Genomic DNA, 18479 nt, shown 5'->3' on the forward strand with positions numbered 1-18479 from the left:
TATATATATATATATTTGTTAGTTGTGACAATATATAATATATGTAAATTGTTGGTTGTTTATATAATAACCTATCATTATGTGAGTCAAATTTATTGTTTAAGTTTATCTCAATCTAATATTATTGACCTATTTTTATTTTTCCAAACTCAATTATATCTTCTATTGATCTTGAATCTTAAAAAGTCATTTAAATATATGTAAAATGTCAATAAGACTATATATTGATGTCATTATTAGTTTGCATTACTAAGGGCCCGTTTGAATGGGCTTAAAAGCAGCTTTAAAAAAGTATTTTTGAAAGTGCTGAAACTTATTTTTAAAATAAGCAGTTATGCGTTTGGATAAAAGTGCTGAAGTTGATATGCCGAACGTGAAAAGGGAAAAATGGAAGAAAGAGATGTTAGGGTTATGTGGGTAATTTGGAGATTGTATAAAAATATTAAGGGCAAAAAAATAAAAATGTGGTCAACTTAAAACAGCTTATAAGCGAAAAAAAAAAAAAAAGCACCCCTACCCCAGCTTTTAACTTTTGGCTTAAAATAAGTTTTTTTTTTAACTTAAAATAAGTTACTTTGAGTATTGCCAAACAGCTAAATAAGTCAAAAACCAGCTTTTAAGTCAGTTTGACCAGCTTTTAAGCTGAACTAAACAGGCTCTAAGAGAAAAAAGTTGTAGCTAGTGATTTTCAACTCACATTCACAAGTCCAAATTATGTTTGAGAGCCCAAAATATAAACATCGAATTGTAGCACATAAACTTTTTTTTATATATATTTGTTTATTTCAAAATTACAATGCATAAGTACTCTCAATTTATATTCGAAATTTCAGAGATACATTTATACTATACTAAATTTTTATTAACCCTCAACTTATAATTTTGTACCCCTTTTCGACCTCCGTGACACTAACTTTAAAAAAAGACAACTAATATTGAGCTTACAAAATAGTACCACATAGACGGAAAAAGGGTAAACAATTATTAATAGCATCCCATACTAACAAATATAACAAATGACTTTGATAATATCAAAGTGAAGCTACTTCTCCCTCCGTTTTCTTTTACTTTATCACAATTTTTTAGAGACCTTTTAGAAAAATTACAAATAAAATGTGTATACATATACCTTATTAATCAATATAAAATCCTTTCTTTTTCTTATTACCTCTATAAAAATAAATATTTTATTTTGCTTATTCAAAATTGAAATAATATTTTTTAAATTTATTTTCTTTCGTAAAATCAAATAATTACATTAAATAGTAATAGTCAAATTTAAAATTGCAAAATATAATTTATAAGGTTCTAATAAAAAATTTCAAAAAACATACATCATGTCAAATATGACCCAAATAATATAAAATGAATTGAAAGAATATCTCAAAATAAGAAACCTACATTATTGCTAACCAAAAGTTACTTTTATTAGTGTATATATTAGCCATTATGCATATCTAGTTCCCACTTTTGACTAGATGTGTACAGGGATAAGGTTAACAATAACCTTTTTGAACTATTCAAATTTACAATTACAATACAANATATATATATATAATAACTTAATAGAATTGAAATTTGAACTCATAAGTTCTAAATTATGAGTTTGCCTGTGGTGATTAATGTTGTTTTATTTTAAAAATTTATTGATTTTAAAATATAATGTGAGTTTATTTTTAAAATTAATCCAATCATGATTTTTGTAATGTAATAAAACAAATATCTTTTAAATAATATTGACAAGTAATATAGAACAAATGACGTGTAATTAAGATAATTAAATAAGAAGCACTTTCATCTGAATGATATTTTACATAATATAAATCTAAAATAAACAAACTTTACGATATGTATTAAACAACGAAAAAGTAAAAGAAAGAGCGATCGTAATAAAGCGTTTAGTCCAATCCATCTCATTTGGGAATATATTTATTCCAACTTAGATGCTCTTTAACTTTTCTAAGTTTTCATAATCAAGATGACTTTGAGATATAAAAGCAAGCTGTCTTTGTTCTTTCTTTAAAATATAATAATTTGTGGAAATTAGAATACAAGAAAGAATTAAAAGTGCATAGTTGAGAAATCACGTGGTACACTTTCAATATATAATACATATATTTGGGAATTATATTTGAATTAAATTAAAAGCGCATAGTTAAGAAATCTCGTGGCAATATTTGTTAATTTATTAAATGTAGGTATCCAGACCAATTGTGAATTATTATATTAAAAATTGTGTACATTATAACTATCAATTCCATTTTGATCATTAACATCCTTTAAGGTAGTAATCCTCTTTATTAGAGAAAATCTGACTGAATTAGAAGGTGTTGGAAAATATGTATGCACAATTGCGAATAATTTAAACGCATAACAATAGTATATATCTTAACAATATTCACTTAAATGCTTAATCTTGACAACGGCTACAATATTATGCCTAAATATTGCCTCTTCCTCTCAATCTTCTCTTTCTCCCCTCTTATCTACACCACCTACAACTTCTATACAACAAGCTTCTACTACTAGTGAGTGTCATTTGAAACAAACAAAAAAAAGTATATTTTAATTTCCTTGTATATTCAATGTGTATTGTGTATATTTTATATATATGTTTCATAGAGGCGAAATGGAAATTTTTAATTATAGGTTCTAAATTAAAATTATTTTTTTTTACTAAATTTTGGATATAATATTTTAAAAAAAAAATTGGACGTAGGGAAATATAAGTTGAGGAATCAAGCTCTCACTAACAAGGCGAAAGTTTAAATAGCCAACCAACTGAATAAGTCAAAGTTAAGCACTGAGTTCTGCCGAATCCATGACTATCACTGTGGATTCACACCAGTCTGTATGAGATATACATAATATATACACATGATATACAACGTTGCAGTGACGTTTTTCTAAGTCGATTTCAGCGCTGAATTTTGAAATGATAGCTCGATACTTTTTGATGATTTATGATATTAGGGAATACGATTGTACGGAAATTGATTGGGATAATTTGGGGTTCAAATTAACTCAAACTGATTATATGTTCATAGTAAAAAGCTCTTTAGATAAGTCCCTTTGGAAATATTCAACTAAGTCCCGCTGCTGGAATTTTGAACTATGGACAGGTATCTTAATTTCTTCTTCAATTACTATATTATTATACTTATAATTTCAGCCGTAAAGAAGGATTTTAATTGCTCAGCTATCAATTATTTTCATGCACCATAGATTTCGTGTCATGACCTTTGTGTTAATCAAAAAAAAAAACATCGATATATAGAGTAATAACATATGCACTAGTACAATCCGAAGGGTTGGCCCATCCATATTCAAAATTCAAAATCAAGAAAGAATGGTTATTATGGAGGACATGTTGATGTCTAGAAGTTGTGGTGAAAAATTAGACTATTACAATATAAATTCCTTATACCCATTAATAATGAAAATTATTCTAATTTTTTAATTTTTAATATATTTACAAAAAAAAAAAAAAAACAGGGTTTATTTGAAGGCATAAAAGCGTATAGAAGAGAAAATGGAGGCATATTTTTATTCCGTCCAGACGATAGCGCAATGCGGATGCAAATTGGTACTGAAAGAATGTGTATGATTTGTCCTTCAGTAAACTTTTAAGTGTTTAATTGAAAATTATTAATGATTCTGAAGGTGCTCTAATTTAAATTAAAAAAAAAAAAAGATCGTGAGAATTTTTTTACTTGTAATATCTAATTTATCACGTGTCCACCGTCTTATCAGGAAGAAATAGTTGTGTGAGTTGTGTCCATCGCAAGAATTCAATAAGTATATCAATGCATCTCTTTTGTTTTAATTTTTATGCAATGAATTAATAATGCTTCAAAAAACATGACTTTATGATAAACTATTATTGTCTATAAATATTGAGATGTTTTAAACAAATATTTGATGTGTTATTATTTGAGAAAATTGTATATAATAGCAAACTAATAACCTAAAATAAATGGAGTAGCTAGGGTTTGATTTAATTGTGCTCCATTGCAAACGTTGGCCAAAATTTGCCAGGTGCCTCTCTCCCAAAAGTCTCGCTCTCCACTCTCCCATTCTCGCCTCTCTCGCTTTTATACACAGAAGTGTATAATTTAAGTTTCTGTTTTGTATAAAGCGAGAGAAAATTATATATACACATGCAAAAACATATATCTTCGCGTTATACACTTAATTATACAATTTACAAACATTTTACTTCAATTCAATTGTAGACAAATGCAAATTTTATACAAATATTGCAGAGAAAAAGGTTAACGAATTATACAATTGCGAATTATACAATTGCAGTGAAATACAATTTTCTCTAGCTTTATACAACAGAAGTGTATATATTGTGTTTCTGTTTTTGTATAAAGCGAGAGAAAAACATATATCTTCTTGCTATACACTTATAATTATGCAATATACATACATTTTAATTCGATTCAATTGTATGCAAAGCAAATTTTATAAAAATATTGCAGCGAAATAGGCAGTGAATTATACAATTGTGCATTATACAATTGCAGTGAAATAGGATAGCGACTTATACAATTGCAGCGAAATAGGCCAGCGAATTATACAATTTAGGCCAGCAAATTATACAATTGTATATGTATAGCGAATTATACAGTTTTATGTTTGCTATGGAGCGCAATTAAGCAAACTTTGCTATAGCATACAAATATAAATTTTTTGTTTGCTATATGTGAAAGTTGCCCTTATTATTTTGACTAAATATATTATATATTATGACTATATAGCTATTTGAAAATTCATAAACACCAAAACTTAATGAAGCCCAGAGGACCAAAAATAAAGTTGGGCTTTATGTCACTAATCATACCCTACTGAATAGGGCCCGTTATGTATGATGCAGCCTGCATTTGACAACTTATAGATCCAAAATAAAGCTCATACTGGGCCAAAAATAGATGAAGGAATACTTACCAAATGACAAAAAGTAGGGTCTTTTGCACTTTTGCCTCCATCCTCCCCCGCCCCACACCTGGTTGTTAAAGATCCCACGTTGGAGCCCCGACTAAATTTGAATCGCACATTGCATTATTTGAGTGAGATACTTTTAACATACTTCATATCCGGGACACGAACCGAAGACCTCTAGCTAAGGGTGAAGGCATGAAGCAGTCTTACTACTCCACCACAACTCATGATGATCACTATGACCTCCTTTACTTTCAAGATAAGTACTCTCTCCGTCTAAAAAAAGAATGACCTATTTTCTTTTTTAGTCTACTTTTTTAAAAAATATATTATTTTTTTACAACACTTTACTTATAACTTTTCATTTGACATATTTACGTCCACAAGATCAAAGACTACCTTTGACATAACCTCAATTTAAGACCACAAAATTAAAATTAAAAGTCGTATTTATTTTCTTAAACTCTTTACCAAATTAAAAGAAGTCATTCTTTTTTTAAAAGAGTGAGTAATAAACTGAGCCAATAGTTTTCAATATTAAATGATTTCTCTTAGCTATTTTAGTATTTAGCAAAAAAAAAAAAGAGGAAAGAAATCTCACCTTTAAGTTTTCTTATTACTATTATCCCTTATTAATTTTACAAATTCATAAAATTCCTCATTTTTGTGCATCAAATTAATGTATCTCGCGCATCAGATTAGTTTATCATGTATTAAATGTTCATCAGATTAGTGTATCATGTATAAAATGTAATGTATGTTACTTAACAATTAATGTATCTAGTGCATCAGATTAATGTATCTCGCACATCATATTAGTTCATGTATTAAATATTCATCAGATTAGTGTGTCATGTATAAGTGTGTCATGTATAAAATGTAATGTATGTTACTTAACAATTAATGTATCTAGTGCATCAGATTAATGTATCAGCGATTATATTATTGTATCAGTTTGAGAGATTTCTGTAATTATAAACTTATAAGGGACAAATCGTAATTTTACCTTAAAGTAATTTCTGTCCTTTGTCAAAAATTAAAATAACAGAACCCGACCCAACTAACGTGGTTATACTTTTGGGTTGAAGTTGGTTTCCGCCACCATTTCCCGTTCCCCAACTGCCAGGGCTACATTTTCGTGGCTCGATTCAGCCTCGTTGACACAAGGGTAAAGATTAAAAATTATTGATTTGAGAGATAAAAATTAAAGATAACATTAAAATAGAGACGAGTCATTTAAAAATTTAATTTTTGATAAGTTAAATGCGTTGAGATAATAAATGTGCAAGTTATTACTAGGATGAATTTGTGGAATTATATTTTTAGGGCATAATTTTGACAAATTTTCCATAATGTATGTATCCACATCATTCATCAACGTAGGATTCCTATCACATCATTATAAAATTTTCCTGTTTGTATTAATCATTATTTGTATAAAAATAGATGACACATTGACAATATTCATCTATCTTACCTAAGATTTTGATCATGAGTAGGTCATTCAGCTTTTTTTTTTATATATATATAAATTTTTTTATGACTACTTAATTCCCAGGAATTGACCACTTAATTGTAAATTAATGTTGTATGATTATGTGGATATAATTAATTCACACTTGCATCATTTTCCATAACAATTTTGGAGCCCAATATTTCTTATTAATGTATTTTTCATTATTTAAATACGTACCTTATTATATTCAGATCTTGAATCTATCTTCGATCACATAGATAAAAACAAGAAAGTATTAGTCACATAATTATAGTACATACGAACTTGTAGAAAATGAAGAGCAAAAAGATTAAGTTTCGTGGAAAGGGTGTTGTCTTTGATGTGTACATAATTTCATTAACTAAAGTCAAATCGAAGACATACTATACTATACTCAATCTAAGTGGGTACCAGCAAGACTTGATAATTACTTGTGTTAGAAAAGTCAGCCCAATGGTCTTCTTGTCTCAACTATAAATTTCTGTCTCATTTAGGGGTCATTTGGCACAAAGATCAATAATATAGGGATTAGCAATGCAAAGATTAGTAATGCGGGGATTGATGATGCAGAAATTATTATTATCAAGTGTTCGGTTCATTATTTTTTAACTAGTTTTGTGTGTGGTTTAAAGCTCTACAAAAAAATTCTTTCCAATTATACCCTTGAGTTGTTACGGAACTTTTGTATTTCATGTAATTGGGTCAAGGTAGATAATTGACGGGTAATATTATTTTTTCATAGCATTTTTAACTAGATAGGAGAATAAAACTTTATTATCATATTCACTACGTTCTCACTTAAATTATTTGAGAGTAAATAATTGTGATCTATAAATTGGAGTTAATATCTCAAAATGTCACACAACTATAATAATATATAGGAAAAATTTATTGAACTTTGTTTTGTATCAATAAATCTTTTGAAAAACTCTTTATCATATAATAAAATAAAAATAAACAATAGATATAGCAAAATTAATTAAATTATTTTTATAATCGAGATGTTTTATTTATATGTATATGCTCTTGTTTTAGACTACTTGTGTAATGTTTAAGGAACTTCCGTTAAGAGACAATATTTGACTTATGAATTGTTCTTAAATTCATACATCAACATTAGCATATTAGTCGGATTATCATATTTTATATTAATAATAAGTAGATTAAATAACTCATGTTTTAGAAACAAAAAGTTATAGTTAAACAAATTTATTAGTATAAGTATAAAATATAAAATATAAAATCAAGAAAATAAACAAAATGATTAAAAGGATTTGAGGGGGTATTTTTGTCTTTATCTAGATTAGTCCCATGATATTAAATTAATACCACCAAATGGAAGGTATTAGTTATACACCCTCTAATACCATGTAGGGTGTATAACTAATCCATGGATTGATCCAAAATTCCTACCAAACATAGAATTAAATAATACCACACTTAATACTTAGACTATTTTTCCTAATACTCCCTACCAAACGACCCCTTAATGTAATTCTTATCAAATTTTCTGTTCTACATTTACTTTATACATGAATGGTTCCTACTTACGGCTCTCTTGTTGGACGTTCATTGATCAATTCAAAATAACTTCAGATATACAAATAAAAGAAATTATATTTAATTATATATGTATGGAAAATAGTCAGATATCTTTACATTTCAATCATCCCATATCCAAAGTTAACATAGCTAGACAAAAATAGGTTGAGCCAAGAGATCACAATGAGTCATACTACAAGTAAATATAAGAACCAAACCAACTTTTTACGATTCCTAATTACTTTTATTCCATGACTCCACTAATATAACAGACTTATAAAATAATGATTTGAATGTATTATTAATTGTTAGACTCAACACCAAATGAGCAAGTATAATATCAAATATACATTTTTTCACGAATTAAAACATTTTATAAAGGTTAAAAATCACTATTAGTTGGATGCTGCTTTTTAGTGGAGCATAATTCAAATTAATTTATTATCAAAGTCACTCTATATTGTCCATATTTATTATCTGGACTAATTATTTGAGTTTGACTCAATTTTACAGCCCATAATATAATTGCAGGTGCAATATAATTTAATTTGGATTCATTTCGATGATATATGTGAAGCAAGTACAATTAGAAAAAAATGTAGCCGCCAGCAACGGAACTAAGCCAGCAGATCTGTCGCGCGTTAGCCTTCGTAAATAGTGGCAACATTATTACATAATTTCTTCGTTTATTTTTACTTATTTATTATATAAATTTTTTATTCATTTTTACTTATTAAATTTAGTGCATTCAATTTTTCATATATTATTCTTAGCACTAGTTATTTATTCTTTAAATTATTTTTAAGATCTAAGGACTAAATATCAATAAAAGACATACAAAGTTTAAAATAGACAATAATTAGTCAAATTAGATGGTTGTGTAACACATGCTAATGACTAATCTAAGGAAAAAAGTGTGAGATTTGTTAAATTAGAATAAGTGTCCGTTTGGATGGGCTTAATAAAAGCAGCTTTAAAAAAGTACTTTTGAAAGTGCTGAAACTTATTTTTAAAATAAGCAGTTATGCGTTTGGATAAAAGTGCTGAAGTTGCTATGCCAAACGTGAAAAGGGAAAAATGAAAGAAAGAGATATTAGAGTTATGTGGATAATTTGGAGATTGTATAAAAATATCTAAGGAAAAAAGTGTGAGATTTGTTAAATTAGAATAAGAGTAATAAGGTCAAGTATGCAAGTCCATTGATGTGACAGTAAGGACTATCTCCCAACGGCCAAGTTCTCTGCACCTTTGCAGTGTATCCATCTTTGGTGGGGCCTCATTTTACCCCCCCCCCCTCCGTTCCTCCTGTTTTCCATTCTCGAATCTCACCGATTGATTTATAAAGTGATTGTTCAAAATCATATAAAAAAATCAAAATGTTATATTTCATTTGATTGATTTATAAAATGATTGTTCAAAATCATATAAGGAAATCAAAATGTTATATTTCATTTGATATGAAAGCTTAACACTTCCTCTTCCTCACACCCAGAATTGAATATATGGAGGAAGAAAATATAATATTAAGTTCTAGCATCGAGTAAATAATAAAAATTAAAATATGTAAATAATTCCAAATAAATCTTGAATCTATTTCAACTTAAAATTAATTACGAGAATTTGCTTGTGACCTTGTAAGAAAATCAGATCACCCCATCGATCTGATTTGAACCGTACAAATTAGAAAAAAAAATATTCAATTGGATATACTCTGACATATAAATTTACTCGTGTAATTTGGTTTCACGATAATTTAATTGTCCTTTGGACGTCAAAATTAACATTTTGTGAAGAGTACATTTGCTTATTAATCCTTAATTTGCTTATTATTGTTTTGGCATAAAGATCAAAACGTTTAGATACTCATTTCCCTTTGTCAATACATACTCTAATTAGCTGTATCTGCTAAATTTGAGAGACAACTAATCAAAATTGGAAACTGCTATACAATCCAATGTGTTTGCATTTCTAACTTTGGTGGTCATTTGGTCACCTACCCTAACGAAAAATCTTTCTTGTGTTTCCGTAAGTATCTATTTTCACTAAGAAAATAAAAAATAAGCGACAGAGCTTAACAATAAAAATTGATGCTAATTTCATTCAGGTATGGATTATCGATGAATTTAAAAAAAATTCAATAACTTGTAAAAATTTTATCAATAAATTAGCTAAGAATTATCGATAAATTTTGTAGCTGATTTCACAGCCTTGACATACTTTGCTTCTAGAACATTTTGATGGTTTATATTTTATAGTGTTTCATAATCGGACATCAATTTGACTTCGTTGTTTATAGCCCTAGCTAATATGTACTTTCTAGGAAGTTGTAATTTCATGATTTCTCAATGATTGCGTCCTAATTACTTCAATACTATTGTTTACTGTTTGAAGGAAATTTAATAAGTACTTAGTAAACAAAATGAAAAAGGAACTAATTAGGTGTAGACTAAACCACGTATTACATATAATCAAAGTTACGCGTGAGGGACATGTTGAAATATAATTAAAGCACTCTTTTTAATAACTTAAATTTTCAAATGACATGATCACGCTGTACTTTCATCAGCCCAACACGTGATGAATATTTTTGAAGGTTAATAAAGGTATACCTTTTTATTGGAACGGGAAATGGAGAAGTAAAACATAAGGAATCAAACTCTCAGCAATAAAAGTGAAAACTCAGAAGACAACTAACTAACTGAGCTAATATGTTTTCACGATAAAGATATAATGTATGTGTATTATTAGCTAGCCTATTATTCGTAGACTTTGCAACAATAATATGTCAATGATTTTCAAATGGACGGTACTTGTAGTCTTATAAATAAGATTTTAAATTTATTAGACATACAGTTCCAACTTTCTTTCTTTTAGGTACAAGACATAAACTTTCAAGTTTTTTCTTTAAAAAAGTCTAGTGTATATTTAATGATTCGACTTAGAGAAAGACAAGAAGAAAAAACCCTTGTTTTCTCTTCTGGCATTAATCATCTTCTATCTAGCCATACTCTACTTTTCTGACTGCTCCTTAAAACATGTTTATCCTCTCTATTTTATAATTATATAATTAATCTCTCTTTTATTATTCCCCTTTCTCTTTCCTCTCTCTCTCTCTCTAGACACAAATTAAAGTAAACAACACTCAACAACAACAAGAAGAAGGGGATATAATTAGGTTAATTAAAACAATATTGTTAGTGAAAATATGGGGAGAGCTCCTTGTTGTGACAAAAATAATGTCAAGAGAGGGCCATGGTCACCTGAAGAAGATGCTAAGTTGAAGTCATATATTGAGCAAAATGGAACTGGTGGAAACTGGATTGCTTTGCCTCAAAAAATTGGTATGAAAAATTCAAATTAATTCCCCCTCCACTCCACCTTCCTTTTTTTTTCCATACGATGTTGTGTGTGTTGAAGTATGTGACCATCTTATCTAAAAACGTAAGCTATTAGAGAGAAAAACACTTTTGTTCTTTACTTGTATATTCAACACGCTCCCTCATTCAAGCACATCAAAATTCTTTTTAGTTATAGATGAGATATGATTTCAGGGCTTCTGTCTGTTCTAATACCACGTTGAAGTGTGTGACTGATGAGATGGTCAGTGTGGACCAAGGGTCAGAGTTGTTTCTGATTGTGTCTTCTTATGCATATATACCATGATTAATAGTATTAATCATGTTGTTTTTGTGAAAATTTTAGGTCTTAAGAGATGTGGAAAGAGTTGTAGGCTTAGATGGTTAAATTATTTGAGGCCAAACATCAAGCATGGAGGATTTTCAGAAGAAGAAGATAGGATCATTTGCAGCCTCTACATAAGTATTGGAAGCAGGTAATTAATTTAAGACCCTTAATTAATTTCTTCAAATTATGTTCTTTATCCTCCTCTTCTCACTAATAACTTCTCTCTCTCTTACTAGATATACTAGCTAGTTATTAATATCAGAATCAGAGTAGAGTAGAGTCTAAGTCAGAAATTTTCTTAAGAGATTCAGAAAATATAGGAATATTAAGTACTGTTGACACTTGAATTTGTGACCTAAAATAATTTTTGAAAGCTTTCCTTATTATGCCAATAGGTGTTTTTTTGTGTGTATATACACAAACATATTTAATTTGATTGTACCCTATTTTGCGTACTATAATGTTCAGAGGAAAGACATTCAATTGAACCTCGTTCGTAACATCTAGCTTTATTACTGAATTGTACAAGGAATATTATGTCAGGTGGTCAATAATTGCAGCTCAACTCCCTGGAAGAACTGATAACGACATAAAAAACTACTGGAATACTAAGCTAAAGAAGAAGTTATTTGGGAAACAACGTCAAAAGCAAGGATCAAGAAAAGGAAAAGAAATCAACTCCATCTCATCAATTTCTAATAACATCAACAACATGAACCAAAATCCTTGTTGGCCTGAGCCTTTCATCATGCAACAACCAATACAATTCACAAATAATGACCATACATCAATCAGAAAGTTATTAATCAAACTTGGAGGTAAATTCTCAGAAAATGACCAATTGACAAATGTTGTGTCACCAATTTCTCAACATCCTATCGGTAATTCATCGATGCAACTAATGTATCAAAATCATATCAATTTAATCTCTTCGTCTCCAATAGACAATGTCTTCAACAACATGAGTACCGCGCCTCTATACAACATGGATGGGGAAGCTAGCAATTTTACACCTGAATTTGAGCATATAATAAATAAGCATCAACAAAAATTAGATGGTCTTGAATTTTTATACGAGGATAATGTATTTATCGATAAATCAGCGTCTACTTCTGGAGGAAATTTAGACTGGGAATCGATGAATCCTTATGTGCTTCCTTTTCCTCCTATTGTTGATGGAGGTAGTTTTCAACAAGGTGTTATACTTCAAGAAGGTACACTTGATGATGAACTAAGATACCCCAGGGAACAATAATAATATTATTGTACGTACATTTTATTATATTGTAAATTTTTGTTGTGAAGGGAGAGGGATGGATGATTTTTTAGGTTGAAGAACCCTAATAAACTTGTTTATTACTATATCTTAGCATCTTCTCTTTTATTTTGTCGATTTTATTATCACTACATCTTTTTTAATTCCTTCAAGTTTATTGATCTGAGTTAGGGATATTTTAATTTGATGAGTTTTAATGCACTAATAGTAATGTTAACTTTTACAGGATTTATTCTGTAAACTAATTTAAATGATATAGGTATAAATAAATTCTTATACCATCAGTATTGATGTAACATGTTATATATGTTAGTTACAATTATTCTAGGTTATTAATCAATGTAGTTACGTATAATTACCTTTTAAGTGACTTGATTACGCATAGTATTTTAGAGCTAGCTTTCTTGAATTTCTTGTTTCTTTTGATTGATTTTTCAGAGTCACATTCATATATACATATGTTTCACCTTATTTGTGAATGCTCAGAGGAGAGGAGATATTAGTCACAACTCACATATTTCGAGATAATAAAATATTCCTGTTGCAACAAGTTCTGGCCTCTTTGGACACAACTTGCTGGTTTTTAGCGTGCAAGTGCATGTTTCAATATTAATACTAATTTGATAAGATTCTTTAATGTCTAAAAATATGTGTAAAATTAGGTCTTATTCATAACTCACACCCCAAAAGTAGCTCAAAAGGAGGAGGATGCCTCAGCTTTATAAGGAGTCCACCCATCTCATTAACCACCGATGTAAAACGGGTCCTGCTTTGATACCATGCAAAATTAGGTCTTAGGCCTAACTCACACCCTAAAAGCTAGTTCACAGGGAGGAGGATTGTCCAAGCCTTATAAAAAGAGTCCACCCATCTCATTAATCACCGATGTGAGACTTTTGTCATTCTTTAACAATATGGGATCGATTATATTTCATACATGATTCCACCCTTAAAGAATTTTGTTGATTTATCCATTTTTTTCAGAAATAATTTGCAATGAACGTATAGAATTGTCCAATCTATCAAGGAAAAAGTTAAATCAAGATTTTTCATGTGTACTTTGTCCACTTATATTATATGCAAAATTTGTTAAAAGATATGTTCGATTTTGATATTAAGATAGTGGCATGTTGAAGTGTGTAATCACTTCGTATAAAAACTCAGATATTAGAAAGGAATATCACAGAAATAAAAGATTTAGCGACAATTTATACGGTAAAATATAATTGTCACTATATCATATTTAGCAAAAATAATAAATATGACTACTAAATTCCAACACTATATATAAATATCGTTAAAGACTTTCAAAAAATTTGAATACAATAACATTAATTATTACCACACAAAATATTTTTATGATAAAAAATATTACCGCTAAAAAAATCTATTGTCATGATACACTTCTAATTAGTTAATTATTCACTACTTTTTTTGCTGAATATAAATTTATACGTAAAAAATACACTATATTTAAACATAGGCATGAATTCATAATTTCTAAAAATATAGTAATAGCTTCAATGTTAAAAACCTTTAGTATTATAAATTCTAGATCAACTTTTATGCAATAATGATTAGTTTTATCAATTCACGATAACGTCACACTAAAGACTGAGAGAAATTCTAACTAAGAACTTAATTACTATAACATAGTTTATCATTTCAGACTGACAATTAACACATAAAAAGAAAGTTGATTACAGTTCATGCTATACTTTTGACTTTGATATATAATCTTTTAGCGCTTGACTTTTGTTCCTCATTGATACTTTTGTTTGGTAAGCTAAGGTCGTGGTTTGTTAAAACTCCGTTGACATAATTAATAAAATCTAAACAGAATTTTGTGTTTTTTTTGAGCCGCAAGTTTATAGAAACTTCTCCGTCCATTTTCCACTCACTTTTGCGATATACTCAAAATAAATTTTCACTTTTATTTTTTCACGAGAAAAAAAGTAATTTCTCTTTTTTATTTACCTTCGTATTAACTACTCATAATTCTAAATTACAACCTATTATAAAGACTACTATTCATCCATTAAGACAAATATCTTGATCAAATAGACACTTCATTTATGGTTATGTAAAAATGATTGGAGGGAGTAATTAATATTCGCCCTCTCCTTAATTATTTATCTATTTTTGAATTAACACATCTATTTAAGAAAATAATTATTGACAAAGTGAGTTTACAATTTTATCCCTATTAATTATGAAGTGGATGAATTAAAAAATTAAAATTTTCAAAAAGTTTTACCTTTTTTTCTAAATAATTAATTGAAGATATAATAAATAATTTTTTTATTTGTTATAATGAACAAGTAATTAGCGATAACTATAAAAGAAAAAAGTGGACTATCCCTAATAATTAGTGACAGAGGAAGTAGTACTACAAAGAATTTGAGGGGAAAAAAAGAATAGATAGAAAGAATGCTTCTTTTAAAATGGTTGGTAAATACTGAACAAATTAAGCTAAATATGGGGGCAAGAAAGACAAATAAATAAAGATAAATAATTCCACATTTTAAAATACACAAGGTAGCAATTGCATTAACTTTTTTTAAAATTTTAAATTAACAAACTTATAAGCGCCTAAGTTTCTGTAAAGTCAGAAAAGAATATCCTCAGCAAGAAAGAACTACACACAAAAAGCCTCAAACAAACAACCAAAATTTCCCAATTTAATTAACAAATTTCACAATCTGTCAACAGTACTTGATGACGATTATAATTACCAAAAATAATATCCGTGATTAAGGTCTTTAATTTCCTTGGCAATGACAACAACCAAACGACGATTACCTAATTAAAATATATATTAAAGTTACATCAACATATCTAATATATTTTAGAAAACAAATGTCTAAAATTGACACTGATTATTTAAACGAAAGATGGTGACACTCACTAAGATAAAAAAAAAAATTCCTTAAGATTTGTCCTATCCAATGACCTGAAAAAAAGGCTGTTCTTTATTCTAATAATTTGTTGAAAAAGTATCCATTTTTGTAATTGTACCTGTAAGTATATATAAATAATTGCTGGTACTATTGTCTTAAATGGTTAGAAATAACATTTTAAAAGACTTAATTATGTCATCAATACAGTGTTAACCTGATTTTTCTTAACAAATACATAAAACAAAAATTTATGATATATATTGACAATATAACTTGAACCGAAAAGATCTGTTTATTGAAATACAAAAATGAATTTTGTGCGATCAACCCAAGAGAGGAAACATTATATAAAAGAGTAAAAATAGATTTATCAATCTCGTGATTTTAAGTGAAAGTATATTTAAATATATTAAAATGATATTTAATTTATGATTTTAAATATGTCTAATGATAAGTTAAAATTTAAAAAGTTGTAAAAAAAAAGGCTTTTATTTTTTTAAAAATTGGACTAAAACCAAAAGCAAGAGTACTTTCGAATCTAACTATGGGCCGGGTTAGATTCAAATCACCTTCTTGTCTATTCATACCCGATTAGCTGTCCCTCATTATGGGCCGAGATGGATATGAAAGGCCGTGCAGGGTCAATATGGGCTTATGGCCTTTTTTCTAAGGAATAATTACTAGAATATACACCTTTAGTTTATATATTCACCATATTTTCCTACTATTTTTTAAAATACAAAAATCCCTATTTCTCCCCAAATTAAAAACTACCAATACATTATTTTTTTAGAATTCCAAATCATTACTTTTCACCCCTAAATTTACTCCTCTATTTACTTCACAATCTTATCCTTTAATAACCAAACCCAATTTTCACTCCTAAATTTTCGCCGCCATATTTTCAACCGTTCCATCTTCTTAATTTTGAATTTCAAACTTGTTCTCTCTCTGCCATATTCTCCATCAACCAATTTCAAAGTTTGAAATAGATAAATTTTCATCTTCAATTTTTTTCTTTCTTTTATTCTTTCTAATACTTCATGGATTATCCGTCATTTAGTATTGCGATTACCCAAATAGTTACATTAAACACTAATCAAATCTCTATTTGTGAAGAATCTTGTAAAGTTTCAAGAAGTCAAAAAAAAAAAAACATGCAAAAACACCCAAGAAAAGGGGTAGAAAGAATGTCGTCGCCATATCCAGACCTGCACCACCATCGGTATTTTTTTTTTGGTAATTTTTTTATTCACATGTAATGAGTTTTGTGTAATAGTAGAAATATTTTTCTAAATAAAATTTTTTATGTATATTATTCTTCATTTGATATACAAAACTCTAAATTTTGGTATATTTTGATTATTCTAACGACTAATGTATCAAGATGTTAAAATGAAAAAAAATAAGTTATATCTGTTGATATTTATCATTAATTTATAAAATGTTGATTTTCTGTATCATTTATTCATTTTACTAGATAAAGTATATTTGGTTATTTTTTTGTTGTGAAAAGTTTATGAAAGTTTAAAGTTCAAATAGAGGATTACATGTATGTATCAGAACAACATAATGTTTCATCAGTTGGCTTATTGTTTCTATTAAATATCAATTTGACTGATATTTAATCAGTACCTACAATTATGTATCAAGTACAATTTTACTTTTTTTGTATCATATTAAAACTTATTATTTCTATTAAGTATCAATTTGACTGATTTATAATCTGTAGTTAGAATTATGTATCAAGTACAATTTACATTTTTATGTATCATATTAAAGCTTATTGTTTCTATTAAGTATAAATTTGACTAATTTATAATCTGTAGTTAGAATTATGTATCAAGTACAACTTTACATTTTTATGTATTATATTAAAGCTTATCATTTATACTAAGTATCAACATCATTTTTTTCAATTGCAGAATATGAATTATGTAGTTAAACAGATGCAAAACACTCCCTTAAGTTTGACTCTATTTACAATTCAAATATCTTAAGAGGCTTAGCTTTGTTAATAGAGGATGAGGGTTTCCAATTATTTATGGTAGTGGGTTCTTTGAAAAGACAGAAAGAACTGATTGGGCAGCTTTGGACGCATATAAAGACAAGAAAATCGAAGAACTTTTTGGTCCGCACACATTCGTTTGATGTGGAGTTTGCTCAAGATATCGTACAACAAAAAAATGATAGTCTGTCAATATTGTATCATTCTTTCTCTATTATTTTTGTATCTAATTCATTCTTATCATTAATCTTCTTGTTTTTGTAGTGATTGTGGAATGTTAGCTCCATTTGCGGAATTTTTGAATGACGAAATCAACATGATAATAGTTTTGAAAGTGACTATCTTCGCAAAAGATATGTCGTTGTTATGGAAGTATGATCTCGACAAGGCCAATGTTGGATATGTTAGCGACAATGATGATCCTCCAAGACTGAAGAATGACTTAAAATCAGCAGAAGAAGATGAACTTGTTAATGTAGGCTAGTTAGTTTTCTGTGTTCCTGTTCACAGACACATGTTGATGCTTATTTGTATTTTGGAGATCAAATAGTGTATTGGAGTATTTATTACCCTTACAATAATATAGTATTAAATTTGGAAGAGTTAAAATTGTTTATTTTAGAATTA

The 18479-nt window shown here is 28.3% G+C and overlaps 1 protein-coding gene and 1 long non-coding RNA gene across 2 annotated transcripts; both read left to right on the plus strand.

Annotated features, from left to right (window-relative positions):
* The first annotated feature begins 10908 nt into the window (after positions 1–10908).
* Positions 10909–13037, plus strand: LOC107017272 (transcription factor MYB36-like). The gene is made up of 3 exons (XM_015217534.2): positions 10909–11325; positions 11687–11816; positions 12212–13037. Exons 1-3 carry the CDS (start codon positions 11190–11192, stop codon positions 12921–12923), a joined length of 978 nt encoding a protein of 325 aa, XP_015073020.1. The 5' UTR covers positions 10909–11189; the 3' UTR covers positions 12924–13037.
* A 3782-nt stretch (positions 13038–16819) lies between these two features.
* Positions 16820–18479, plus strand: LOC114076725. The gene is made up of 3 exons (XR_003577711.1): positions 16820–17083; positions 17770–18036; positions 18117–18479. It is a non-coding gene; the product is annotated as an uncharacterized LOC114076725 (long non-coding RNA).

This window comes from Solanum pennellii, chromosome 4 (genome assembly GCF_001406875.1).
Source record: "Solanum pennellii chromosome 4, SPENNV200".
NCBI lineage: Eukaryota > Viridiplantae > Streptophyta > Magnoliopsida > Solanales > Solanaceae > Solanum > Solanum pennellii.

Bases quoted from the DNA above. Each gene is read 5' to 3' on its own strand.
- LOC107017272 (XM_015217534.2), top strand. From the start codon at position 11,190: ATGGGGAGAGCTCCTTGTTGTGACAAAAATAATGTCAAGAGAGGGCCA. The intron at 11,326-11,686 runs GTATGAAAAATT...TGAAAATTTTAG, and splicing joins TGCTTTGCCTCAAAAAATTG to GTCTTAAGAGATGTGGAAAG. The intron at 11,817-12,211 runs GTAATTAATTTA...ATATTATGTCAG, and splicing joins TACATAAGTATTGGAAGCAG to GTGGTCAATAATTGCAGCTC.